Genomic DNA, 26152 nt, shown 5'->3' on the forward strand with positions numbered 1-26152 from the left:
GGAGAGAGAGAAGGGTGGGGGAGTGGGCTTTGCGTAGGGGGCGTAGGGGGCGTAGGGGGCGTAGGGTTTAGCGGGAAAGAACTGGATGGGGTTGGGAAGGGGAGAAGGATGGGTTGCTGTGTCTTGACTACAACCACAACTGTGCTTGAAATACTCCTTAAGGCATCCTATCTCGCGGAGCACTATTTCCATTTCCCAGGAGAAGGGTTCAGGTTGGCCTTACCTATGTGTGCATTGATCAGGGTCAGGGAATCAATCCATGTTGACAACAGTCTGGCTAAGGAGGAGGAACGGTCAACCTCGTACTTTACATGTGCATGTGGTGGAATTACACCAACTTATAATATGCAGCAACATCCTTCAGAAGACAACTCTCCAGTTCTCCAAACAACCAATTCATGTTCGGCTGTCTATTCCTAGCCGGAGTGTATCATTATCGATGAACGGGAGGTTACATGTCTTCCCAGTCCAGCAAACGTTCTGATCGGGTGTATCAAAACAGTAACAGGACACCCCATGCTATGCTAGTAGAGAGTTTCGATCTTGGAGACCTAAAAGAGGATGGTCGCTTCAATCTGAGAACGCCTTTGTCCATCTGGCCTGGTAATGCCGGTCCAACTCAAATATGTCTGGACCATTAAACGCTCGCTCAGAATACAAATATATAAGCGGCTAGATTACCGCAGTAAGGGGTTGATCAAATATCAACAGAGGAAGGGAATGAGCGGAGATCTGCAACGTGGGATCGATATTAGAGGCCATCGAGATCACCATTCGGACCATCAAGATATTCTGCTTTTTCTTGTTGCGCCATTGCCTGTGCCGAGACAATCTCGGCCAGCCGTTTGAGGCGTGGAGTTTGGAGCCCTGCATGAGAGATGGTCAGCATTACTTCCGCAAATGACACATGATTCGACTCACATGAAGGCGTGTATGTCTCCAACGCCGTAATGGCCCGAGGTTCGGCAATCTCATAAGGTCCACTATCCTCCATGTCGACGGCGGCGAGAAGGAGCACATCGCTCTTCTCAGTCACTCGTGAGGCAACCGCCTTCATGATTTCTCCATTGATGGGCTGTTCGTAGTCTGCCACGAGGTATTGGTTAAGCAATTTTTGAATCTGGTTGGGCGATAGCATCCAGCAGATGTCTTGAATGATCTCGATATCGTTGAGGGTGGCCTTCTTTAACTGCAGCAGTTTGGTCGCCTGCATCAGGTGTTCCAACTGCAGCGTTCCTTCGGGCATGTCATGACTCTTGCACCATTCCTCGATTCTGGTGATGTTGTAATTGATTTGAAGGCCTCGTTTCCAGGAGAGGAAGTTCCGTCGCATCAGCAGGTCATTGAATGCCGTGACACCTACCAATCTCAAGAGCTCGGTCACAGTCTGCGTCACGATCGTGTCTTCCAGGTAATAAGCTTTCATAGCCTTGAAAACGTTGTTCAGCAGGCCCAACAGATTATCCATGCTGTACGCCGGCGTGCTGTTAGAGGGCATAAATTTCCCCAGAAAGCGGTTGCTCTCATTCGTGACAAAGCCTGGTAAAGACTGAGATTCGATAATTGCGGGGACGATCATCTTCTGCAGTTTCTTCTTCAACACTTTCATCCATGTATGGTAGATGTTGAATTCCAGGCTTTCAAGATCATGTTTGACTATTTCCAAGAGTCTGTCGTATTCGTAGTTGTCGGTCTTCTGAGCTTCATACCAATCCTCAGCAAGGAACACAAATGACAACATTTCATGCACGTTGGAGAGCCAGAAAGCGCCAGGATTGATTGCCTCTTCTCCTTCGTGCTGCATAACCTCTTGCTGAATGGACTGCATGACGTTGGCTAAGAAGCGCTCCGACTCCTTGACGAATCCGTTATTCCACATCTCTGAGGTGACCAGATTGATGAGATAGGCTGGAAAAAGCACCTCTTTGTCTGTAGGTGGCGGATTGCTACCAGGAAGTGGTATTTTCAGGTTCTTGATCAGTCCCATTGTGACCTCATCATTCAACTCCTCTTCAGCAGCGAGGAGATTTTCCAGTTCAACCTCGACTGACTCCAGACCTGGCATCAAGGCCGAACTGGACAGATTCTTGGAGTAGGCATCGGGAATTGCCATTGACACTGGTCGAGGATTGTATGCTGCACTGTCACGGTCGATTTCAGCACGCTCTGTAGCGCCTGCACTACGCCTTTTCGGCTTTTTGGATGAGACAAGATTGATCAGTCCGTTGACCGGCGGCGGGACGTTGCCATTTTGGAAGTCGCCATTGACACCGTTCATGACAGGAGCAGCTCGCCTGGCAAGTTCGAGTTGATCTTGCAATTCCGAAATCTGTTGCCGCAAAGACGTCTTTTCATTCTCGTGCTGCGAATTCATTTGTCGAACTCTCTCGAGTTCAGTCGTCGTTGTGTGAAGAGACTCGCGCAGAGTCTTCTCTTCTTCTTGAAGTCGTTTGGCGTTACCCATGTGCTCCGCATGACTGGCTTGTAACCTTGCATGTTCCTCTTCGAGCGCCGTCAATCGAGCTGCAGTGATACCAGCCTGATTTGCTTCGGCTTGCAACTCTCGTGAGCGGCCTTCGAGTGCATTCTGACGGCTTCTAAACGATTTCAATTGACCTTCGTAGCTTTCCAGCTGGGCAATGAGGGATTTGTTCTCGCGCTTCAGTGTACCAAGAGACTGTGTGAGCTCAACAACCTTGTTTTCCAGTTTGTAGGAGATCTGCTTGAGATCTCGCGCTTCCTCTCGCAAAGACTTATACTGCTTGCGAGCTTTCCTTCCACGGTGAAGATTCTGTATAATGACAATCTTCTTACGATATTGCCGGAAGGCTCGAAGAGAGCGCCAGGTCCGAAAGCTTCGTTGTATAACGGTCGCAGCATTCCCCAATCTTGTATCCATAATCTGCCGCCGGCGCAAATAGCCTCTGGCCAGCGATTCGAAGAGCACGATATTGTTGCGAATCGCTTGGTAAGTCTTCCGCTCCTTGGAACCTCTCCATACTCGCTGGATGGTCGTTGCCGACTTGATGCGCCTCGCATCATCCGCTCTCAGCCTTGCAGCGAAACCACGCGAAAGAGCTTGCAAAGCCAGGATGGAAGCGCGAGCATCGAGGTATCTCTTTCTGCAGTAATTGGCTCTGAGGTTCTTCTGTATCATGATCGCACATTCGCTGAGGCGAGTTGTTCGCAAATTTTCTAGGAAGGCAAGCATTCCAGCTCGAAAGAAGATTTTGGTCAGACCAAGTTGATACTTATCCTGCGCCTGGTGGCTGATATCCCCAAGAGCTTTTCGCAAGATTGCATGGCACATTTCCCGAATCTCGGATGTCCACTGTGAAGAATGGCATAGCATGTAGTACCGGAGTGCAAATTCTTCGTACGTCCATCTGGTCGGATAACCAGCGCAGCTTATTCGAACAGTCTCGAGAACACCACAGGCCCTCAGTTGGCTAAGAACCATAGGTCCTTCGAATTTCCATGATTCCTTTCCCTCATTCGGTTTGATACATCGAATGTAATGCACATCGGTCGAGTTAATGGTACTCATGAGCTCGATTAGAGAGCTCTTGAAGATGCCACCCAAAGTCGGCTTGCGGTTGACTGCCACACCAATACGTCGCCCCGGGCCACCACCAACTGCTTTGGATGCAATAGCCGCAGAGTCCTTCTCACGCACAGCAGACGAGGCTTCAAGGACTTCTACGACAAATGGATTTGTCGAGGCTCGTAGCACATCCATCTGCTCATCCGGAACAGTATCTCTGTTCTTTTCTATAAAACCGTCCGACTCATATGTCACATCGATGGCATAATGGCACACAGTGAAAGCAGACTTGCCGAAGCGAGGCTTCCTATAGAACTTCTGCTTGTCTGCCGCGAAGTTATGGTGGAGCTTCGTGACAAATTGTTCGTCAGATCCCATTGGTAATCGTGACTCTTCATCAAGAAGCATCAGGATCCCCATTTTCCCTTCGATGAGGTCGATGCAGGGCTGGTTGTCCGAGAAGTCGATGAAAGTCCAGTCGATTTGCTCTCGCATATACTCCTCCTGCTCCAGCTTGAAAACATGCTGATTGAATTCCTGTTGCAATTTTTCATTTGCATAATTGATACAGAATTGCTCGAAAGAATTCTTGGCGAAATGCTCAAATCCGTAGATATCAAGCACTCCGATAAATGATTTGACGTTTTGTAGGACTTCGTCGGTTGCAAGTCCTTGATTAATCGTCTCGACGAGCCAGTCGAAGAGGCTTGAATAAATGAACTTGGCAACCGAGTCTCGAACAACCGTGGCCTGTTGTGGAGTAAGGTTTGACGTGATCTTTTCGCCCCGAGTGGTCAGCTGCTTCTTCACAGTCCATTTCGCAAAATCCGCTGCACTGATACCAAGGATATCGCAAGCTCGAACCAAGGATGGCTCGGATGATGAAAGGGAGGATTCTGTCCGGGTAGTGGCAATCGTCACATTCCCAAGATGTAATAGAGCAGCCAGTAACCGGAAAATCTCTGCCTGCAACTCACCTGTGACACCAATTGTTGATAAGGATTTCCTAGTGGCTTCAAAATCCGCTTGATCATCTACTCCATCGATTAAAGGCTCTCCGCCTTGATTCAGGTAGTCAAATTGCTCGACAGGCAGAAGTCCCAAATCTTCCCGCTCTTCATCTGTGGCACCTGCAATGAGCTGGTAGAAGATATGATAGTTTCGTTCCTTTAATGGCTGAAAAACAAGCCGTGACCGTTCCAAAAGATACGTTCGTATTCGTGCTCCGATGATAGATGTGCGTTCGTCAAACATGATCTCAATATATTTGCCGAAACGTGACGAGTTGTCGTTTCGAGTCGTTTTCGCGTTTCCAAATGCTTCCATTACCGGATTCGTAGCCAGTATTTGTTCTTCGGTCTGACTGATCGTGTCCGCTCGCCCAATGGATTGCTTCCCCGGCTGATCTGGTGTGCCTCGCGTTGCGAAGTACCTCATGATATATTTGGCACTTACAGTCTTCCCAGCTCCAGATTCTCCTGACACTACCACCGTTTGATTTTTGGCATCTCGCAGCATGTCACTAAAGACTAGTCAGTTAGAAGGTCAGAAAAGGGCTTCCCGCAACTGACGTATATGCCTCTTCAGCAATGGCGAATAAATGAGGTGCCTGCGAGGCACGCTGCTTGCCAGCATATACTTGCACCATCTGTGGTACATATAACGAGTCCACTCGTGCAAACGGATTGGTGGCTATCAGGACGATCCCGGAATATGTGTATATCTCCTTTTGGGCATACCGTAACCTAATCGCTTGGAGTACTGCGATACAAATCAACCACCATTGACACAGCAGTGATGATCAGAGGCTCACCTGCTGGCTCGTTCAGATGTGATAGACTCGTCAGATCTTCGCTTGCCTCTAACATTGTAGGATTCATCAAAGGCGGCAGTGAGGGGTCGGAACCATCTTGAAGGGCGGCTTCTGTTGTCTCAATCGATTTTGTCTGAACCCATTACTTTCAGTGTCCTTCCTGGGAATAACTTCAGGAGGTAGTCTACCTCTTCATTGGCCAAAATAAAGCGCAGTGTCACCCGGCCACCCTGCACTTTCCTGTCCACCACTTCGGAGGATATCCATCCCTCCTGAGGGTCTGGCTGCCATGCTCTTGTTCCGACATCGTAATTGTGAGCCATACTGCAGGAGCCTTAGAGGCGGAACCCAAAGTTGCGAAAATGTAGGACGAAGAGGCACTGTTGTCCTGTCTGCGCTATCGAAGGAAGACGCGAGAGAAATGCTGTGTACACAGCGGGAAATGATCAGGGCATATGAGAATAGGGAGGGATGTGCATAACCATCACCGGGCACCCATTGGCAATGGAAAATAGACTCGGCAAATCAATTGCCTGGTAATGGAATGGTCGTTGACTTTCTATGTTTTTTTTGGGAAGAGAGCGGACGAGCTACGCTAAGAAAGGGTTGATGGCCCCTGAGCGCGCGGTTGACCTACTACTTAGTACTGTGACGAACCTTGGCGAAACTTTATTTGCTCTCTACCGGCATCAACTTCAGCACCTCCTAAGCCCCTAATTATGAACATGCAACCTCACGAGTCTAGATTGAAAGTACAGGCTCATAGAATGACAGAACAGAACACTTGATCGGTAGATAATGCATGACCAGGCTATTCGTTGGACCAAAGTTGTGGGCTTTTATTGGCTGCAAACATGATTATCCTCTCTGAGCACGGTCGACATCATCCAGCCGACTTATCAGTTGGCCCCAACACTTGGACGTAGTTACAGTCTTCAGCCTGAGAAACTATCATAGGCTTCGGAGCACAGTTACTCATGTGGGGAATGTGGGATATTGGATATTGGACTGCATGCAATAATACTGTCACATGCGAGGTTCTCAACCTATTGTTGCCACGGTCGAGATTGCGTAAAGCTGAATTATGCACAAGTTGAACTCCGTTCAACATGACGCCAAAGCTGAGCACACCGCCACTCGGGAAAGAGGAACTACCCGTGAGAAAGGAAGCATAAGGAAGGCAGAGGACACCGACCATGCTGCCGTGTCTGTGAAAGCGGACGAACCATGAGCAGAACCAAGGACGATGCTATCAATAGGCGCTCGAAGCAAGTGTAGAGGCACCACACATCACGCTTTGAGTCAGGCTCACGTTACTGAAGGGGAAGAATATCTCCAAGCAAAGCACAAACACCGTCTAGCTTTGCTTGCACTCGGCCGCTTCCTGCTTAGGCTTTGCACCATCGTCCTGCAAATTGTTAACACTTGCAAGATAGTCAGCAGACAGGTAGAGCATACCTCTTCAGCAGACTCTTCCTCATCGTCATGCGAGTCGTCTTCTTCATCGTCTTCGTCATCATCCTCCTCAGAGTCACCATCTTCCAGATCCTCCTCGTCGAGCTCCTCGAACTGCAGTGCCTCACCAGTAAACCAGCTGACAGCGTGGGGGATAAGTTTCTCCTTGATGTCTTCTCCGATCGTGTAATCTAGCTCGAGGCGCTCCTCGATATCGTCTTCACTATCAACACTCTCATCCTCCGAAGGTGCCTTGGGAGGGTTGAAGAAATTGAAGAATGATTCGGTAGGAACGGTTTTCTTGACAACTCGGGTTTGTTTCGTGGCTGGAGTATGTTAGTGATGATCTGGTTCATCAAGATCATGCCACTTACTCTTATTGCGTTGCTTCTTGCTTTCTACTCGAACGGTCACGTCCTTACCAGCCTTCCAGTCGATCTTGTCGCCTTCGGCATGGTCGTAGATGAAATCACCGCCAAAACCATTCTCCTCTCGGTAGTAGTATGTCTTTGAAAGAGTCTTGTTTGTGAAAAAGTCGTTGGGGGCGAACTCAAAGATAAGTTTGAAGCCAGGACGATCAAGATACTCCATCCGGATGTCACAGAGGGGACGAAGAGCCTCTTCATCACGGTCGTTGATCATTTCAGCCAACGAGACCTGATTCTTCATGGCAGTGAGCCAGAATTCTGGGATGCCTTTCATGTCTTCTTTTGGTTCGGACTTATTCTGGGCCTCTGACTCTGCGGTAGCAGCCTCTTCCTGCTCAGCTTTGCCTGCGTTGACCTCTTCCTCACTAGGCTCGAGGTTTCCGTTGACGATCTCGGCGCGCTTCTGATAGAGTGGCGTGAATTTTGCAAAGTATTTCTTCTCCAACTGCAGTACCTCTTCCTGGAAAGCTGCTTCAAGTTTGCCATGCTCTTTCTGAATGCCCTTGAGTCCAGCGACCCTGCGTCGGACAGGTACGGGGAGGCTCTCAACATAGCCAGAGGAGCGGCCTACAAGACTTCCAAGCTTGCCCTGAATCATGGATACAAGAGCGGGGTTTTGTGCCAGCATAGCGGCGGCATTGTTGCGGTCTACATCCTCTAAAAGTGATTTCGCAATCAGTACACCTCCGCCCGTGAGAATGAATTAGGAGGAAGGTACCTTCTTTAATGCTGGACACGCCTGGCTGTTGAGCATGCGAGGAGATCGGAGCCTGGTTGGCAGGAGTATTCTGAGGTGTCCTTGTATTATTGAAAGTCATGTTAGATTCGTTCTCAGAAAAGATGCCTGGAAACCGCTAACGGTGTCCGCCTATTGTAGAAATTTATGAAATGGAGAAACGCTGGAGGGGGGCAGATGAATAGACACTTACGGGGCCGTGGACAGGTCCAGCTTTTTGTTGCGGATGGGCTCAGACATGGTATCCAGGGTAATGCGTTGGGGTTCAAAGTTTTTTGACTAAGAGGGAGAAACCGGTGTGGGTTGAATAGACTGCGGCGGCGAACTTTTGCAGAAGACTGACTAGTGCAGTCAATCTAGGTGAGGATTATTACTTCTTTCTATTCGGTAGACTTTCAAGGAGTTGATTGGTTGAAAGAAACAAGCTTTGTAATTTTTTGACAGATCTGCAGTATAAGCAACCACACCTTTGAATGTGACTGTAGTCTGGAGAAGGTGGTGATCGTTGTGAACATCACACTTTATAATGGGCAGCAGCCAACATTAGTCGTGGTAGTTAATGGTGAACCTGCACAATGAGTGAATGGCGGGATCGCTGCCAAGGATCAAAGGCGGACAAATCTTGGCTTCCAATCACGTGGAGATATGGATAAGCTCCAATTCTGCAAACTAACTAGGTGACCTTGTTAATCTTTTGACCTACCTCTACATGGGACAAGCACCAGCAACATTAGCGAGGACAGGTCCTCCATGTGCCTCCAAATCACAGCATTCGATGTTATAACACATGTGTGGTGCCTTCTGGGGCACACTGAGCAATGGATAACCCCGAACGCCCTGGCTTTGGCCAGCTTAAGCGGAGCTTGTCTGGCACACAGAGAACGTATCGTCGCAACTCCACCATGAGCAAGTATGCTAGATTCCCTGCTATCCTGAACGAAAATTCACAGAAAGTCACAGTGCAAGCTTCGTCTCAGAAGTCGAGATGGCACAAGATGAGGTGACTGTCTTCCGAAGCTGGGCTCTACTGAAGACACTGACCAGTGGCAGGTCTTTGCCGGACCAATGTCAGAAAGCATACCTACCAGCATCACCGGCTTTGCTCATCGACGTGGACGCACGGATTCTATTACCAGCTTCACCTATTTCCAGGAAGATAATGAAGCCCCAGAGTGGCCAGAGGAAGAGGCTGTGGCGGATAACAGCGATGAGGATGACATCCTTGACGATATGGGCGATAGAGACCTTGAAGCTGGCAATGTCAGTAGGAAACAGAGGTCCTCTTCGGAGAGGTCGCGCTTTTCAGCAGATCAGCCATTACTCAAGCGTTCCGATTCGACTCGAAGTGATACTCGAGCACTTAAGGAAGGAGGGAGCTTCAGCCAGAAATTATACATTGTCACCGAAGACATGACCATTGTGATTGCTGGCTTCAGAACAAGCATGCTGGGTTTTGCTGCATACACGGCCATATGCGTTTGTACACTGGGACTCGCCTATCTCCTGTTTAGATGGATGCCGAGGTGGCGCGTCAAGATTGTTGGGTCACCTGCTCCCTTGAAAGCATGTTCTTGGGTGGTCATAGAGGTGAGCTTCTGGACAGGTAGACCGAAGGCGCATACGTGGGCTAAGAATGGTCAGAACCAATGGGGCGAGTTCACCGTGCATCGAGTATCGACCGAGCAGTATGGACATCCTCTCTCCACAGTTTTTGGATTTCCGCCAAAAGAGATTCTGAATGGATATCATGATGATGACGACGCCATCCTAGACACTCTTAAGGTACTGGACTATCGCTACATGCGCCTGTTGTTTCATCCCCTCGAGGACAAATTTATTTTGAACAATCACTGGACCGATTCGCAGTGGACGGACATCAAGGCACTTCGTGCAGGCCTAGACTCTGATGAAAGAGATATTCGAGATCAAGTCTTTGGGAAGAATGTGCTGGAGATCAAGCAAAAGTCAATTCCACAACTTCTGATGGATGAGGTGAGTCCTTGAGATTCAAGGTTGATTGCGCTCACGATTTCAGGCATTTCACCCTTTCTACGTATTCCAAATTGCAAGTTTGGTACTTTGGTCGTTGGACGAGTACTACTATTATGCCACTGCGATCTTCGTTATCTCCGTCTTTAGCATTACGACCACCATCGCTGAAACCAGATCTGTGAGTTCGTTTTGTGGAATGTACACTCGAGATGTTGATACTTGACCTAGACCATGACAAGACTCCGAGAGATTTCACGATTTGAGTGCGATGTACGCGTGTTGCGGAACGGCTTTTGTACGAATGCATCCGCTCCTACTCGTGTGCTATGCTTCTGACAAGGATAGGGCGATCCGTGGTCTCTGGCGACCTTGCTCCCGGCGACGTGTACGAGGTTTCGGATCCATCATTGACGCAGGTTCCTGCAGACAGTCTTTTGTTGGCAGGTGACTGCATCATAAATGAGAGCATGCTCACAGGTAATGTGCTTGAGGTACCTCTTGCACTGCTGACGTGCCTATAGGAGAGTCGATACCTGTATCAAAGATCCCCGTGACAGACAACTCCCTCGCTCTGTTGGATCCGAGCGCTGCTTCAATCCATCCAATTCTTGCCAGACATTTTCTCTTCTGTGGCACCAAGATAATCCGGGCAAGACGACCGCAGGATGTTGATGACGATGAGGCTGTTGCTCTTGCGATGGTTGTGAGAACTGGGTTCAATACAACAAAGGGAGCCCTCGTCCGATCCATGCTATTTCCCAAGCCCTTCGGCTTCAAATTCTACCAAGATTCCTTCCGCTATATATTTGTAATGGCCTGCATCGCAGCAGTTGGCTTCATTGCTTCCTTTATCAACTTTGTTCGATTAGACATGGCCTGGAAATTTATCTTGATCCGCGCTTTAGACCTGATCACGATCGTGGTGCCACCAGCCCTGCCCGCGACTCTCACCATTGGCACAAATTTCGCTCTGTCACGACTTCGAAAACGGAACATTTTCTGCATCAGTCCACAGAGGGTCAACATCAGTGGTAAGCTTGATGTGGTTTGTTTTGACAAAACTGGGACCCTGACACAGGACGGTTTGGACGTGCTCGGCGTTCGTCTCGTTCAACATCCAGAGATCAGGTTTAGCGATCTCCTGCTCGAAGCCCCCGATGTGCTGCCTGCAGCTTCCTACGAGCGTGATCCGACGGTTGACTATCGCATCAACAAGCATATTCTATATACAATGGCGACATGTCATTCCTTACGCCTCGTTGACGGAGAGCTCATCGGAGATCCTCTAGATCTGAAGATGTTCGAGTTCACTGGATGGTTTTTTGATGAGGGTGAGCAGCAACAAAACGGCTTCGTCCAAGAGGATGAAAGTTTGCATTCCGCACTCCCTATCGCTCGTCCTCCTCCAGGAATGGAGTACGACCTCGATGACTCCCAAGACAGCGACAATCCTCTCCCAGTAGAACTTGGCATACTTCGATCATTCGAATTTGCCGCTCACTTACGGAGAGCGAGTGTCATAGTCCGACAACGGGGCGACCCAGGCGCTCATATATTTGTCAAGGGAGCGCCAGAAGTGATGAAAGACATTTGCCAGGCCTCAAGCATTCCATCAGAGTACGACGATCTCCTCAGCTACTACACCCATAGAGGATTTCGTGTGATTGCCTGCGCCTCTAAATACTTGTCGAAGCTTTCATCGGACCGCACTCAGAAGATGGAACGAGCCGAAGCTGAATCGCGCCTTCAGTTGACTGGCTTCATCGTGTTTGAGAACAAGTTGAAGGACGCTACCACCAAGGTCATTGAGGAACTGAACGAAGCAGCCATTCGCAATGTCATGTGCACTGGCGACAATATCCTTACCGCAATCAGCGTTGCAAGGGAATGTAAATTGATAGACCGCAGTGAGCATTGTTTTGTGCCACATTTTGTTGAAGGCGACAGGCTCGACCCCAGGGCACGACTTGTCTGGGAGAGTGTGGACAATTCAGTCTATCAGTTGGACGAGAATACGTTGATGCCTCTGTTACCGCCAGCGGAATATGACTCCTCTGCGCCGTACGACACCATTGGTCTCCGCGATTTTTCGCTCGCAGTCACTGGCGATGTCTTTCGCTGGATCATCGACTTTGGCTCTCAGGAGATAATGCAACGAATGCTCGTAAAGGGTCAGGTTTTCGCTCGGATGTCGCCTGATGAGAAACATGAGCTTGTAGAGAAGCTTCAGAGCATTGACTATTGCTGTGGCTTCTGTGGCGACGGTGCCAATGATTGTGGTGCACTCAAAGCAGCAGACGTAGGCGTCTCACTTTCGGAGGCGGAAGCCTCGGTAGCCGCTCCATTCACAAGCCGCGTATTCGATATATCCTGCGTGCCCGAGCTGATTCGAGAGGGCCGGGCAGCTTTGGTAACAAGCTTCTGCTGTTTTAAATATATGAGCTTATACTCGGCCATCCAATTCACGTCAGTCAGCTTCCTTTACGCATCTGCCTCAAATCTCGGCGATTTTCAATTTCTCTTCATCGATCTCTGCCTTATCCTTCCCATTGCGGTTTTCATGGGATGGACAGGAGCATATCCTACTTTGAGTCGCAAACGGCCTACCGCCAGCCTTGTATCCCGCAAGATTCTGACCTCTCTCCTTGGGCAAATTGTTCTCTGTATCATGGTTCAAGCTGTTGCCTTTGATCTGGTCCAGAAACAACCATGGTAAGCCTCCTATATCTGTGACAGCGGTGCAGCTCTGATTCCTCCACAGGTACAAGCCTCCAGAGAAAGGCGTTGACCACCCGAGCGTCGACAACTCACAAGATACAGCTCTCTTTCTTGTCTCCTGCTACCAGTATATTCTTTCCGGGGTCGTTCTCAGTGTTGGTGCACCATTCAGACAGTCGATGACCGCCAATGGTATGTCACCATGGTTGGAACCTATTATCGAAAATGCTGATGAACATTAGTTCCCTTCGTCGTCACTATTGTTGTGACCTTGCTTATGTCGTTGTATATGCTACTTGACCCTGCCGAATGGTTATCGAATTTCATGGATCTGACAGAAATGTCTCTCGATTTCAAATTAGTTCTGTTGGTGCTCGCTGCCTTTGGCTTTGCTGTTGCCTATGTCGCAGAACGACGTATCTTCCCAGTAATGGCTAAGTATATTGGACGACTGAAGACAATACTTTGGGCCTCACACCAAAAGAAAAGAAAAAGGTACAAAGTCATACTAGAAGAAATGATGGATTAGAATAGAATTCCCTTGGAGTCCGGTTGTATAGTAAGACGTCTTCATCCGGCACAGCCGGGCTGCGATAAGCACATTTAGTTGATATATCCTTAATGACTGGGCCACCCAATCTCGCAATCTGTTGGGTGTTCGCAACCTCGGCTCCACAATATTTATCCTTTCAAGTGCTTCTGTACTCCCCGGGACTTCACGAATAACCAACCCATCGATGAGACTTCTAGGATCATTTGCGTGGGTTCCGAGTCGCTAGAAAGCTGATCGAGATCCTGACAGACTGGTTCTGCTGATGGTATGAACCGCTGCACTTTTGGTCGCGAAATGCAGCTATGACGTGTCTCACTAGCTGAATGTACCAGTCGGCATTGACGGACATGAGCAGTGTCCGTTCTGCGAGTATCAGGCCGTCTACATGTAAATTCGTGGCTGACGACGAGCTTTGGGCTCTTGTACCACTCCCACAGTAAATTCTGTGAAATGGGAAGTGGGCGCCAGGGGCAAGAAGGCGGACCTTCGCATGGAGGATGTTGATTCCACCTGCAGTGAGCCCGCCTATGCTAGCTACGTTCAGCATGATGGCACCCAGAGAGCCGTCGAGGTCCCTCAAGGTCTGAGTGCCGAGGTCGAGGAGTGGTTGGAAGAGGCCAGAATTCATTTGCTGGACGAGCTTGAGGGGTAAGTTCGCAGGAGGGTCTAGGAGATTCCGCTGTCTACCAAGGGCGGGAAAGGGGCACCAGAGCAACATGAGCCAATCGGCCTATAGCAGGTATGTTAGCACCAAAACAAATCCTCTGGAGAATACTACGTAAGTAGTGCTTCAAGAAAAGCTTGTTCATTGGTACTAACTCCATCATTCCGCAACAATTTTCATGAATCTGCCTTCTTTGTGCTTGGAGAATGCTATGAGGAGCTTCGACCGCGCAGCTGTGCTAGAGCCATCTATCATACACCTCTATGAATACCCATTCATGGAGGCAGAGGAATTAAATGTCATGACGTCTTAAATAGACAAGGACAACAATATTTACGCAGTATTACGGAGTACCAACCAACCATTCCTAATTACCATGCAGCAAGCTAGATAGTTACTGTAGGAGCCTCGGCTTAACCCCACACTTGGCTGGACATTGATCCACTCGAACGTCGACGTCGAGAGGAACTCGTCCTGAAAATATGTAGTTCTACCTACCCATCCCTCCAGCCATTGAACCCCGTCTTTTCGTCGTGCTTTTCCATTCTATCATCTATCAACCCGGAACAGCATAAACATTATCCTCCGGTTTCAAACCCTCTACTGTCCCTCACCATGCCCGCATCCGACGCCATTCCCCCCATTGCGCTCCCCTTCGTCTCGGAAAAGGCGAAGAAGACATTAGACCTGGTACAGAAGCACCACGAACGCCGTGAGAATAACAGCTCACCAGCTTTGTTGTAGGTAGAGAAATTCGTGGCGCAAGAATGTATACCCTCCGACACAGTCTTCCACGCCCAGCTCGGCGAAGGTGAGCAACGCTGGAAAGGCCACCCATCGATCATCGACGACCTTAAAGAACGAGCGAAGAAGCTTGGACTCTGGAACATGTTTGTGCCTAGGAACCATTTTAAGGAAGGTGCAGGGTTCAGTAATTTAGAGTATGGGCTCATGGCGGAGTATTTGGGGAAGAGCAGGGTCGCTAGTGAGGTATACTTCTCCGCCGCATTGGTGATGGAGGCGAGAATAGTACTGATTTGTGTGCGCATTGCTAGGCAACCAACTGCTCCGCGCCAGATACAGGCAACATGGAGGTTCTTGCTAAATATGGCTCCTCGGCGCAAAAGCAGAAATGGCTTACTCCGCTTCTGAACGGCGAGATTCGCTCGGCCTTCCTGATGACGGAGCCGGATGTCGCCTCTTCAGACGCAACGAATATACAGCTTACCATGCGAAGAGATGGTGATGAATGGGTTATGAATGGGTCCAAATGGTGGTCGTCGGGAGTTGGGGATCATAGATGCAAAGTCTACATCGTGATGGGCAAGTCGTCGCCACACGAAAAGAATCCGTACAGACAGCAGTCCGTTGTTCTTGTTCCGGCAGATGCGAAAGGGATTACGATCCACAGGATGTTACAGGTTTACGGATACGATGATGCGCCGCATGGGCACGGGCATATCAGCTTCAAGGATGTGCGAGTCAAAGATTCAGACGCCATGGTACTAGGTGAGGGCAGAGGGTTCGAGATCATTCAAGGAAGATTAGGGCCAGGACGGATTCACCACGCTATGCGAACAATCGGTGCTGCGGAGCTGGCGCTGGAATGGTTAATCGCGCGAATCAATGACGAGAGGAAAAAAACATTTGGACAAGCGCTGTCTTCACATGGCGTACTGCTGGAATGGATTGCAAGGTCTCGACTTGAAATCGATGCTGCAAGATTAGTCGTCCTGAACGCCGCCATCAAGATCGACGGCGCGAATGCAAAGGCTGCACTCAAAGAGATCGCTGAAGCAAAGGTCTTGGTGCCGAGTATGGCATTGGCGGTGATCGATCGGGCAGTGCAGGCTTATGGTGGTATGGGTGTATGTCAAGACACACCATTGGCGAACATGTGGGCACAGATCCGAACCTTGAGGATTGCGGACGGGCCGGACGAGGTGCACTTGCAGCAAATGGCGAAAAGGGAGAACAACGACAGAAGGGACGAGGTGATCAAAAGGCTGGAGTGGCAGAGAGCGGAAGCGGATAGGATTCTCGAGAGGATGGGGGTGAAGAAGTTGAAGAGTCATTTGTAATAGGTGCATGATTTCCGTTCTGGCGGTGCTGCCTTTCAAGTTGTATTGGGACACATTTGGATGATAATGAAAGTATCAGCTCAGCGCCATGACCCGCTACGAACTTCCAGCGAGCCAATGAAAATAGGAATATGATACCATTAGGATCATGAGCTGTGAGCCGCAACTCTCGCAACAGTCCAGATTCATACAGAGGCAGAGGTAGGGCACATTCCGGGGCGATATCCCCATCTAAACAGTCTTGGCACAACATCCCCAGTTGCCCCTCGCAATGGCTCAAAGCGGAAGAATGTGTACATATCTCCGTCTCCTCAACGACTTGCAAGTGACAAATTGAAGCTAGTGACCCACCACAGCAATTGAGCACCAACGACAGCCCTTGTGTCTCTGCCGCTTATTGCCGGCGGCATTCACAGTCACCATAAAGGGAGACTGATCCACCCTTCTCAGCTTTCAGCAATCACAATCAATCACAGGCACAACCACGGTCGCATTTTCAAATTCGTTCCTGCTCTCCAGGGGATTCGGAGTTGGATTGAGCAGCCGCAAAACGAAACTCAGTGCGATCGAGTGAGAGCGAGAGAGCGAGAGAGAGAGTACAGCTCTCCCAGTCGACGGAGTATCGACATCAGCAACAACTACTTTACTCGATCACGCTCGCGCCCCGAGCCGAGTATACGATAACCTTACCCACCTCACCCATTCAACCCCACCCAGGCCCGCAATATGACCCACCCAGAAGACAAACAGTGCCAAGCACAAGCGCAACCACAATCCTACATCTCCCCCTCCGACACCATCATGTCGCCGACCACCAAGAAACTCTCCGAGATGAAGGGCAAGAGATTCGCGTAAGTCCCCCAACAAGTCCCCAGGTCCCCAAGTCCCAAGCTCTACCTTTCCTCCCCTCCTCTCGCCAAGTGCCCCCCACCGCCCACTCCGAGGCCTCTTCTCCAAAACCCTACCCCAAAACCTCCCCGCCCTCCCACGCTGACAGATGGATTTTGGTTGATTTTTTTTCTTGTTCTTTTTGCAGCTCGGGAAAACCGCAATCCCTCTTCGCCAAGACGGTGGGCAGGCAGATCCAGACGAACGGTCAAGCTCAAGCTCAAGCTCAAGCTCAAGGCCAAGCTGAAGCTGAGACTCGAGCGCAGGCGCAGGGACAAGGACAGATACAAAGTCAAAAGGGTCGAGATGGAGGAGGGGGAGAGGGGGAGGAGAATAGTATCGCCGACTCGAAGACTGAGGCCGCTAAGGAGGAACAATCTCGACAGGGTTTGGCCGGAGCGAAGGAGATGCGATAAGTACTAACTAGGCGAGGCTAACTTAGGGAGAGAGGGAAATTAGGGTGCCGCGTGTTGCGGGGCTGAAGGTGGAAACGAAAACGCATGCTGCAACGGTGGGAGGGAAGGGATCGAGGGTTGTGGTCACTACAACGATTATCACTACCCCACTCACTGGTGCAGCACGGTCGATCCTCACGCCTGTTTTTTTCCTGCAGCTCCTTCGCGATTTGGGGTCGAGGCGGAGTGGGAGGCGGCCATCGTTGGGTGGGTTCATGGCGCAGCACTATAGACTTATCTGCGCTGGAACCGGGACGGAGTTGCCCCTTTGCATTGACGATTATTGCATGTGTATGGATGTGCATGTGGATAGGGATAGAAGAGAATTGGTTATCAGGATAATGCATTGGGGATCGATTGGGATTACTACGGTATAGAAGCCAGTTAGATTTAATGTGTTACGATTTGTATTCTCGGCATCTGCCTAGTTATGGGCGTTTCTGTGGTTTCTTGCTCCTGGCTGGGAATGCATGTGTGTAGTCAGATGAAACTCGACTTGACTCTCCTTTCCCTCTCCCGCCCGCTGGGAGGATAGCGCTGGTATGTCGATTCTTCAGCTATTAGCTTTTCGAGATGGATGGACCCCAGTAGATCGAGAACCGGTGGGGATAAACTTCTTCGGTCATGACGTTCCTCGTTGCTCGGGGGCACCGTGAAGCTTCTCCTCCCTGTAACGCGCATTCCATCGATGAGGATCACCTCCTTCCCACGGGCCCCTGGGTTCCTTGTTTGCTAGCAATCTGCCGCTCCCGTCGCTTCAGTTGCGTCACTGATGGCTAGCTGCGGTAGGCGTTCTTGTCCTTCATTCAAATCATGGTAGAGGGTGTAAGATTATCTCGAGATGGCCGAGTTGTCTCAGGCACCTCTATCATCACGACTTCGTCAGGAGCTCGCTCTTCGTACTGCAGATGACATTGTAATGCGGGTTAATGCTGACCATGGAAGCTGGAGGCGAAATGCGCTGGCTGTGCCTTATGGCTTGGTGATATAGTATGCCACTCAAGTTCAGAAAGATATTCTCTATGTCAGGAGCTAGGGTTTATGCGTTGCTCGGAATACTGTGTTGCTGCGCTTGATGAAATCGATGCGGCATAGCACATGACATTGATGGCCAGTCCTTAAAATGAATGTTATTAGCCAACACCCGAGTTTCAGATGGACCATTCGTCTCTGTCATCTGCATCATGGATGAAAGGTTCGTCGATTTGCTTGATGCCGTAATCACCACAAAGAACACTACCACACCCATGTCAGCTCATCTCTTCTCACCCCCAAGACGAATTGTTGAAACCTACCATTGTTCAGCAACCAGACTGTCAAGCTCCTTGATCATATTCTCTCTCTTCACTCCCGTACTCAATCCTCGGCTGACTTCATTTTGCAGATCTTTGATATACTTCTTCTTTCCCAACCTAGAACTCTCAAGCACTTTCTTTCCCAAACAGTCACTGTGAAAAGCATGTTGACAAGGAAAGACAAAGAACTGCCGACTCAGCACCGGAAGACTGCATATCCAGCATTTCTCACCCGGCTCAACAATCGCGTACCGCAAATCAAGAGCTTGAATTTCAGCCTGAATTTGCTCTGCGGTGTGTGCTGACATGTCCATTTCCTGCTTGAGGTCATCGATATGCCGCGAGTAGTTTTCAAGCGCGGTGCAAATCTCCTCCTTAAAATCGTCGATAACGACAAAATCGGGGAAGAACGGAATGAGATCTTCAATCTTGAGAAGATCGCAGCGTTTGAGAAACTCAATTGCCGATTTGATGCCGGCATCTTGCTGGATCTTCTTTTGCGCAACTAAAAGCCACAATCTCTTTCGAAGCTTGTCATTGCCTTCTGGTCGGTCTGCAACGATAGCAGCGAGATCAGTATCGTCGTGCTGAAGGGCTAGTTCCACGGCTTGCAAATACTGGCCCATGGAACTATAGATATGGACGCAAGACTGTATTCTGTTGTGCTGAATGCACAACCGCAATGCAAAGTCCGCATCATATGGTGGAGGTACTGGCTGTGACTCGAGATACGATAGAAGGACACCTTCCGAGGGTGAGGGGTGAGATGCCATTATTGAGATAAGAGTATTGTGGATTTCAGCAGGCACTTCCGCATAATTGTTGATGACAAACTGGAGGTATCGAACTGCTTGGTTCTGATTTAAGGGTCCATCGGCCTTCTCATTGTAACTGAGAAGCGCTGGTATTAGTCTTGGTGGATCGATAGAATTTCGACGCATTAAGATCTCGACCAACCCACCAGGCACATGGATCATCAGCACGCTGCCATACTTGTAGAACGTCTCCGGATCCGTCTGCTTGTTAAGCACGGTAAGTGCTTCTGTCCATTTCTCTCGCTGAACCCAGTAGGACAAAACGAAGTTGTAGTCGTTGATAGTATTGGCGAAAAAGAGCAATTCTTCTTCTCGATCATGGCTGCCAACAACTTCGTAGACGGTTTTGGCATCAAGATCGGATTTATACTTGGACACAAAGTCTTGGTACTCTCGCATTGTGCGTTGCAATTGCTCTTTGGCTCCTTTGGCGTCAGTGTTTTCTAGCAATTCAGCTTTTGTGGCTACCATATCATCTAAAGCATTGAGCTTTCCCATAAATATCTGGATTAGCCACGTTGCCATCATGGTCCGTTGCATCGTTGAGCTCTTTTTGTACGTCCCAAGCTTGGTTATCAAATACTTCCGTAGTGCATCTTCCTGGCCGCTGTCAATTAGGCTCAAACAGACCTCCTCGAAAGCTTTACTACTTTTCCCCCAGATACCAGCCGCCTCAAGATATTGTCCCTTGCTAGAAAGATGATCTCCGGAGGCTGTCGCCACCGCATCCTTTTGAAAAGCGTCTTTTGCAAATTTCAGTGCTTCATCGTAGCGCTGCTGCTTGAGCATAATCTTCCATATGTCTCGGTCTTCATCATTTGCGACTACCTCGAAAATTTCTTGGCTAGTGAAGAGCCAGAAGGTATTTTTCTTCTGGTCTGCAACGAGTCCTAATGTGGTTTGACCTGGTTCAAGGACAACCTGATCACAAACTGTGCTTCCGTCAAGGCGATTGACGGCAACGATGTGGCCTTCAACCAGGACGAGAATGTGCCACTGCGTTAAAGCCATTGAAGTGATTGGATCTTGTATCAGCTTACGACCTCCTCTAGCGGAAACCGTCTCTGGAAATTTCGACCTCGGGACAAATTTGGCTTCGTTGAAGATCTTGTTTGCAACAGCTGGACTTGCTGGGGAGGTTGACAGATTGCCATAGAAAATGCCCTGGGAATAGAGCCAGGCAAAACCCTGCTCATCCTGCTGATTGCCATCTGATTTGTGGGACTCAGGTGTTATAGCTAGGACCGAAGGTGCACTGACAGATGCACCAGATGTATCATGAGCAACAGGAGCTTCGTTCCGGAACAGGTCTGTATATATTGAACTCGAACCTTCGCGACCACGACCTCCTGTCTTTCCTAGAAAATGCAAGAGCCTGTTATGTGAGGCTACAAGTATCCTACGGAGATCGGATTGGCCAGGGATCGTATCTGTCCAGATACCAGTAACCGCGCCATCTGGCACCCTCCAAACTTGAGTCGTATATCCTCCTTCTCTTCGGAAAAACTCTGATGACTGCTCAATGTAGATCTCGTAAATGTTACCGTCCGTCGCCCCAATCAGAATTTCTCGAGTAGACGCTGAAGGAAGAGAGGGATTCCAAGCCACGCATTCGATTGATACTCCTCTCAATTTAAAGAGAGGCTTGGGCTGACGTGATTGCGTGTGCAGGTAGTAATTCTCTCCCAGGGTGGTGGTGATAATCAGGTGAGATGCGGAGGGATCCAAGAACATTCGCCGTATAAGTCCGACCTCTGCTGGCTTTTTGGGTAGGTCAACATCTGCGACAAGAATTAATTTCGAACATGACGATCGTCTGCAGGGAAGGCTGTCGTACCGTCTATGTCGGCGGGATTGTCCAGATCGATCCGCAATATCCTGCCAGTGGCCAGTGCCAGTATCAGGACATTATTTGCGACCTGGGCTGCCACAAAATCGGCAGCAATATTGAACTGGAGCTGAACTCGCTCAACATTGAAGATGGGAAGACCTGCGTCTGACGCATCTTGAAGGTTACTCGGCGGAGCATATCCACTGGAGATATTTAGCGCCATAACGCGCTGCCGTGACCAGTCACGACATCATCCAGTTCGAGTATATTTAATGGTCACCCATAATTGATCGTAGCTCGAAAACCGAGCTTGCCGGTAGCCTGGTGTGATACCTGTCAGGCCGTATGAGCGCTCATTGGCCAGGTATTCTAAGTGTGATCCCTGCGTTTTGATTGGTCAATCTCTGATGCAATTTTGCTTCTGCTCCGTACTCCTCCGTAATTTGTACGTATATCTACGCACGCTGCCCCTTAGTTAGATCGGACAACTTGCTTTCTGTGCCCTCTCTGCAAACTGTTACACACAGAGAGTATCCCACTTTCGAAGATAGACACCAAACCACTGGCCACCGAAGACGCTAGGTAACACCAAAGACTGGAGGTGCCCATGAAGGTGTTTCATACCATTGCGTCGTGTCAAAAGAGAGGGCATTTCACCGAATAAGTCTTTGAATGGAATGAGGGATAGTCGCTGCTTGTCCGATTTTAATTTAATTCAATTTTATATTTACTTTTTCCCTCTTTGAGACAAAGAGTATTTCCAGACCAATTGCGAGTATGCAGAACTAGTTCCTGTCAATCGGCGCAGTCTTCGTCGAGATGTTTGGGATTGTGTTAGCACGAGCAAGTATTGCTATACACGAACTAAGCACGCTGGTCGGGTATGTGCAATCAAATACTCCGTAAAGATATAATGATTACATCCATGCATCTCTTTTGCCACAGAGTGCGTGGCGAAGGAAATGCAATGACGTGTTACGGTTCAGCCATCGCGTAAATTCATCTTTACCTTGTAGTGCCTTTGATGAATTCCGCCCTTATCTCCTGCCCAGCTCGCCGACGCTCGCACGATCGCCTGCTGCCTTTGCATCTTTCTCTGAACCGTGACAAGACTCCGCATCTGCTGCTCAGAGACGCCAACTAGCCCCAGTGCGTCTCGCACGGCGAGTGCACGATCCCGAGTTCCTCCTTGGGTTCTTATAAGTGATTCAGCCGGATAGGCCAAAGAATTCTGGTCGGTGTTGTCGATTGTACCCTCGGTAATCGTTCGGCTGGAAGTCTCTTTGGTGGCCGAGGCAGTTCGACGAGCGAAAAGGCGGGCTTCTCGAGCCTTGCTCTTGGATTCGACAACTTTCCCAGAAGGAAGTGTGTATTCGCCTTCCGACAAGTCTTTGGATGCCGTCGTATCAGTCTTTCGAGCCCGTGATTTTGGCGCCTCTTCGTCGTCAGTGTCATGTTCATCGCTATCGGAGAAGTCCCAGAATTCGAGAAGCTCCGGTTCGCGGTCCAAGTTGATCATGCAATGACCCTTGTCAAGCATGTGCCGCCGAATACCTTCTGTAGACTGCTTGATCATTCCACAGTATAAGCATTCTTTGTACTCGGTAATAACAGTACGGAGATACCCGACGATTGTCTCGAGACTTGAGAGATGCTCAATCTCAGGAATGTAAAGGCCGTGCTGCAAGGACATGTGCTCAAGGTTGGTTTCCAGGCTGTCTAAATCCATGGTACAAAATAGACAGCAGTTGATCTGAGCCTTTTCACCGATGGGATCTTCAAACTCGTCACTCTCTTCCGCGTGTTCCTCTTCAGGCGAGGGCTTCACCACTGCTGAGGAAGGCGCAGCATCTAATGATTCTTGCTTGTTCGAAACAAGACTCGTTGCCACGTTCTCGGCATAACTATCTGCTGAAATTGGCGGCAAAGATGCCATTCGACGTTTGAGGTTATAGACACTATCAACTGGTGAGCCATTCATTTTCAGTGGGTGTTGTTCGCCAGATTCTTACTGCCACGGCTCTCGCATGTGCGTTCGTTGAGCCTGAGAGTTTTCGAAAACAAGGTCGCAAGTGTTGCATGGAAAGACCTTTTTGGACGACATGGCGTCTAAGCTAGATGAATTGCCTGTTGTGTGGCTTGTAGTACTACTCGACGATCCTCCCAACATGAATGATATACACCTGGGGATAATGGGATGTGAATGGCGCAATGATGAGCTCAATTGAAATTATGGTATTTGTTGAGTCCTGAAGGTCTATTTAATATCAATTTTCTTGCTCTCAATGTACGTAGTATTTCACATACCGTGCAAAGTGCATTGGATTGTTCAGTCGCTATCCTGGCTGCAGCAGGCCGATCGGCAAGGCTGTGCATGCAAAAGCCTCTCCAGTGACTCAGTGCCTCCTTAGTGACTCATTGCCTCCTCAGTGACTCAGTGCCTTCCAAGTGACTTAATGCCGCTCCCTACAGTCATCCATCTCGTCAATGTAACCATCAAAGTGCTCGAAAGCTGCCTTGGGATGAATTAATTGAAAATTGTGGAGGTATAGGCAGATTCCATCAATTAACAAGTGGTTTACAGAGTCGTGCCCTATCCCCTCCGTACCTGAACAGGGGTGTAGAATGTGCCAATTAGCGCTGTCGATCACTGCGGGGAGGCTCAAAATGTCAATAAACACCCTATTTGGGCCAGTTGAGGCCGTATTATCTAGCAATTGACTCCAATTGAGTGATGATATTGTGCCCAGCACTCTCCTTCGATACAGAGCCAAAACTGGCACTTTGAGCACTCATAATGAGTGTGTGAGCCTCCTAAAATAGCCGTAGAAATGCCATTATTGGCTGAGCGTGTAGTATCTGTTCCAAATGCGCGTTTGGGTGCCCTTTTACGTGTACAGCCTGGCGGATGAAGCTTTCCCCATTGACACTGTCCGCCGGACTTCTTTTGTATGGGTTTGTGGTGTCTTTGAAGTACTATAGTTGGTAGAGATTGTGAATCCTCCTTCTCCTTGGTTTTATTATTCGAATAGAGTAATTGAGAGGAGAGAGCCTTTATGAACTCTCTATGGCTATTGTGCGTATGCTGTGCGTTTGCTATGTGCGTTAGAGAGCTCCATAGCTATAGCAAATACGCATTAACGCGAGCAACGTCACTAAGGAAGTAGATCAAGGGCATCTGCGTATGATAACTTTGCTTATAATAGCAAGTAAACGCTGCTCGTAACTAATCAGCTTAATCTACCCCCTTTATATAATAGTTATAGTCATTAATAGCCTTTGGAATAAAGAGATCCTTAAAGGGTAAGCCCTTAAATACAGGGTCAAGGATACGTTGATTTTCAGAGGAGATTTTAGGGCATTTACACGTTTGTTAGATTCGATCTTCTGTATAATAGAGGCTATAAGCAGTCGTAATAGCACAAACAGTCTTATTATCTTGCCAAATAAAGGCTAGGGTATTATTATTAATGACTTGTGCTATTATAAAATCCTAGAGAAGCTCGTTATTATTATTAAGATAACGTTAAAGTTATAAGGTGTTACAGCACGTGAATACGCCAAGCACCGACAGGCACTACAGAGCTGCCTGGCACTCTGCGAAGGAACTATGACAGACTTAGACAGGACTGGACCCTGAACTACACACATGGTCAGACCTGGACGACGTAATAATCAGAGGTGATCAGGGTGAGCACTCATAAGCAATGATCAAAGGTGATCAGGGTAAGCACTCATGAGCAATGATCAGAGGTGATCAGGATGATCAACTCTGAGCACGAATCTTCTAGTCTATATAAGCACGCTCATTTCCCAGATAGTTTTATAGTCTTTGTAGTCAACTCATGTTATCAGCTTATACCTAAGTTGAAGACATCTTAGTATTGCTTACTGCACTTCCTGTTCTACTTAACTAACCCTTTGGACCTAGCTTCTAGTTGAGACTTATCTTAATCAGTTAAGCCCTAATACTTTAACTATTACTTTTAAGAATACTAAGTATAGTTAAACAGATATTATATATATTACCTAAAGATATACACTATATTAGTTACCTTAAGGCTAACAAGTACTGCTACTATTAAAGGCTAAGGAAGGAATGCATAGTTTAAAGTTATATTACTAGACTTATTTTATAGAGATAGAAAGAGACTTTAAGAGTTCTTAAACTAATTATAAATTAACTTTCTATTTTATGTATAAGTAATAGATACTAATAAAAAGAAGGTCTTATATATAGCCATCTTTCTTTAAGGGGCTATATATAACTAGTTTGAATCTTACCTTAAAGACAAACTTAAAGAGGTAATAAAGGACTAAGAACTAGATATGTAATAAATCTTTTATAGTTTTGCTAACTTTATAATTAAGATTAAATAAGTATATAGGGACATGAATACAATTAAGGAAGCCAAAAAAGACCTACTATAAATAAGGCAGAAGGGATCTGCTATAGATTATACTTTTAGATTCTACTAGATTACCTTATAAGTAGATTAGGAGGACTTCGCCTTATCAGCTGTCTTCTATAAAGGGCTAAAAGACTCTGTTAAAGATGACCTATTTAAGATTAATTAACCTAGCGAGTTGTTACCCTTAATTAAAATAGTAATTAAAATAAATAATTAAAACTATAAAAGATAACTCGAAAAAGAAAAAAAGAATTATATTACTATTCTAATATAATATTAAGCTAATATATAACATTTAAAATATAGAGTCTAAGGATATTACCTTACAAGATGAAACATGCCTATAGACTTAGACGTAACTTAAAAAGGAAAGAAATAAGGGTTACTTAAGAAGAATTAAGATAGTAAACTTGTAATAAAGAGACGTAAGAAAGGATTATGCCTACGTTACAGAAAACCTGGCTATTATACT

The 26152-nt window shown here is 48.1% G+C and overlaps 7 protein-coding genes across 7 annotated transcripts; 3 read left to right on the plus strand and 4 right to left on the minus strand.

The window, feature by feature from the left end:
• Nucleotides 1–751: 751 nt before the first annotated feature.
• EPUS_04033 (uncharacterized protein) lies at nt 752–5680 on the minus strand (the record flags this gene model as incomplete). The annotated part of the gene is made up of 5 exons (XM_007806895.1): nt 752–867; nt 922–5066; nt 5116–5305; nt 5358–5490; nt 5546–5680. 5 exons carry the CDS (start codon nt 5678–5680, stop codon nt 752–754), a joined length of 4719 nt encoding a protein of 1572 aa, XP_007805086.1.
• A 1034-nt stretch (nt 5681–6714) lies between these two features.
• Nucleotides 6715–8216, minus strand: EPUS_04034 (uncharacterized protein; the record flags this gene model as incomplete). Its single annotated transcript, XM_007806896.1, has 5 exons — nt 6715–6765; nt 6816–7138; nt 7187–7897; nt 7959–8038; nt 8170–8216. 5 exons carry the CDS (start codon nt 8214–8216, stop codon nt 6715–6717), a joined length of 1212 nt encoding a protein of 403 aa, XP_007805087.1.
• Nucleotides 8217–8794: 578 nt separating this feature from the next.
• On the plus strand, nt 8795–13891 carry EPUS_04035 (uncharacterized protein; the record flags this gene model as incomplete). Its single annotated transcript, XM_007806897.1, has 12 exons — nt 8795–8886; nt 8937–8976; nt 9027–9968; nt 10012–10146; nt 10197–10263; nt 10314–10445; nt 10490–12680; nt 12730–12878; nt 12929–13113; nt 13489–13504; nt 13572–13595; nt 13677–13891. 12 exons carry the CDS (start codon nt 8795–8797, stop codon nt 13889–13891), a joined length of 4188 nt encoding a protein of 1395 aa, XP_007805088.1.
• A 627-nt stretch (nt 13892–14518) lies between these two features.
• On the plus strand, nt 14519–15984 carry EPUS_04036 (uncharacterized protein; the record flags this gene model as incomplete). The annotated part of the gene is made up of 3 exons (XM_007806898.1): nt 14519–14593; nt 14648–14893; nt 14959–15984. The coding sequence occupies 3 exons, from the start codon at nt 14519–14521 to the stop codon at nt 15982–15984; spliced, it is 1347 nt and encodes a 448-aa protein (XP_007805089.1).
• A 726-nt stretch (nt 15985–16710) lies between these two features.
• EPUS_04037 (uncharacterized protein) lies at nt 16711–17288 on the plus strand (the record flags this gene model as incomplete). The annotated part of the gene is made up of 2 exons (XM_007806899.1): nt 16711–16835; nt 17021–17288. The coding sequence occupies 2 exons, from the start codon at nt 16711–16713 to the stop codon at nt 17286–17288; spliced, it is 393 nt and encodes a 130-aa protein (XP_007805090.1).
• A 1190-nt stretch (nt 17289–18478) lies between these two features.
• Nucleotides 18479–21491, minus strand: EPUS_04038 (uncharacterized protein; the record flags this gene model as incomplete). Its single annotated transcript, XM_007806900.1, has 3 exons — nt 18479–18563; nt 18623–21218; nt 21275–21491. 3 exons carry the CDS (start codon nt 21489–21491, stop codon nt 18479–18481), a joined length of 2898 nt encoding a protein of 965 aa, XP_007805091.1.
• A 759-nt stretch (nt 21492–22250) lies between these two features.
• On the minus strand, nt 22251–23372 carry EPUS_04039 (uncharacterized protein; the record flags this gene model as incomplete). The annotated part of the gene is made up of 2 exons (XM_007806901.1): nt 22251–23226; nt 23281–23372. 2 exons carry the CDS (start codon nt 23370–23372, stop codon nt 22251–22253), a joined length of 1068 nt encoding a protein of 355 aa, XP_007805092.1.
• Nucleotides 23373–26152: the final 2780 nt, after the last annotated feature.

This window comes from Endocarpon pusillum, assembly GCF_000464535.1.
Source record: "Endocarpon pusillum Z07020 unplaced genomic scaffold scaffold6331, whole genome shotgun sequence".
Lineage (NCBI taxonomy): Eukaryota > Fungi > Ascomycota > Eurotiomycetes > Verrucariales > Verrucariaceae > Endocarpon > Endocarpon pusillum.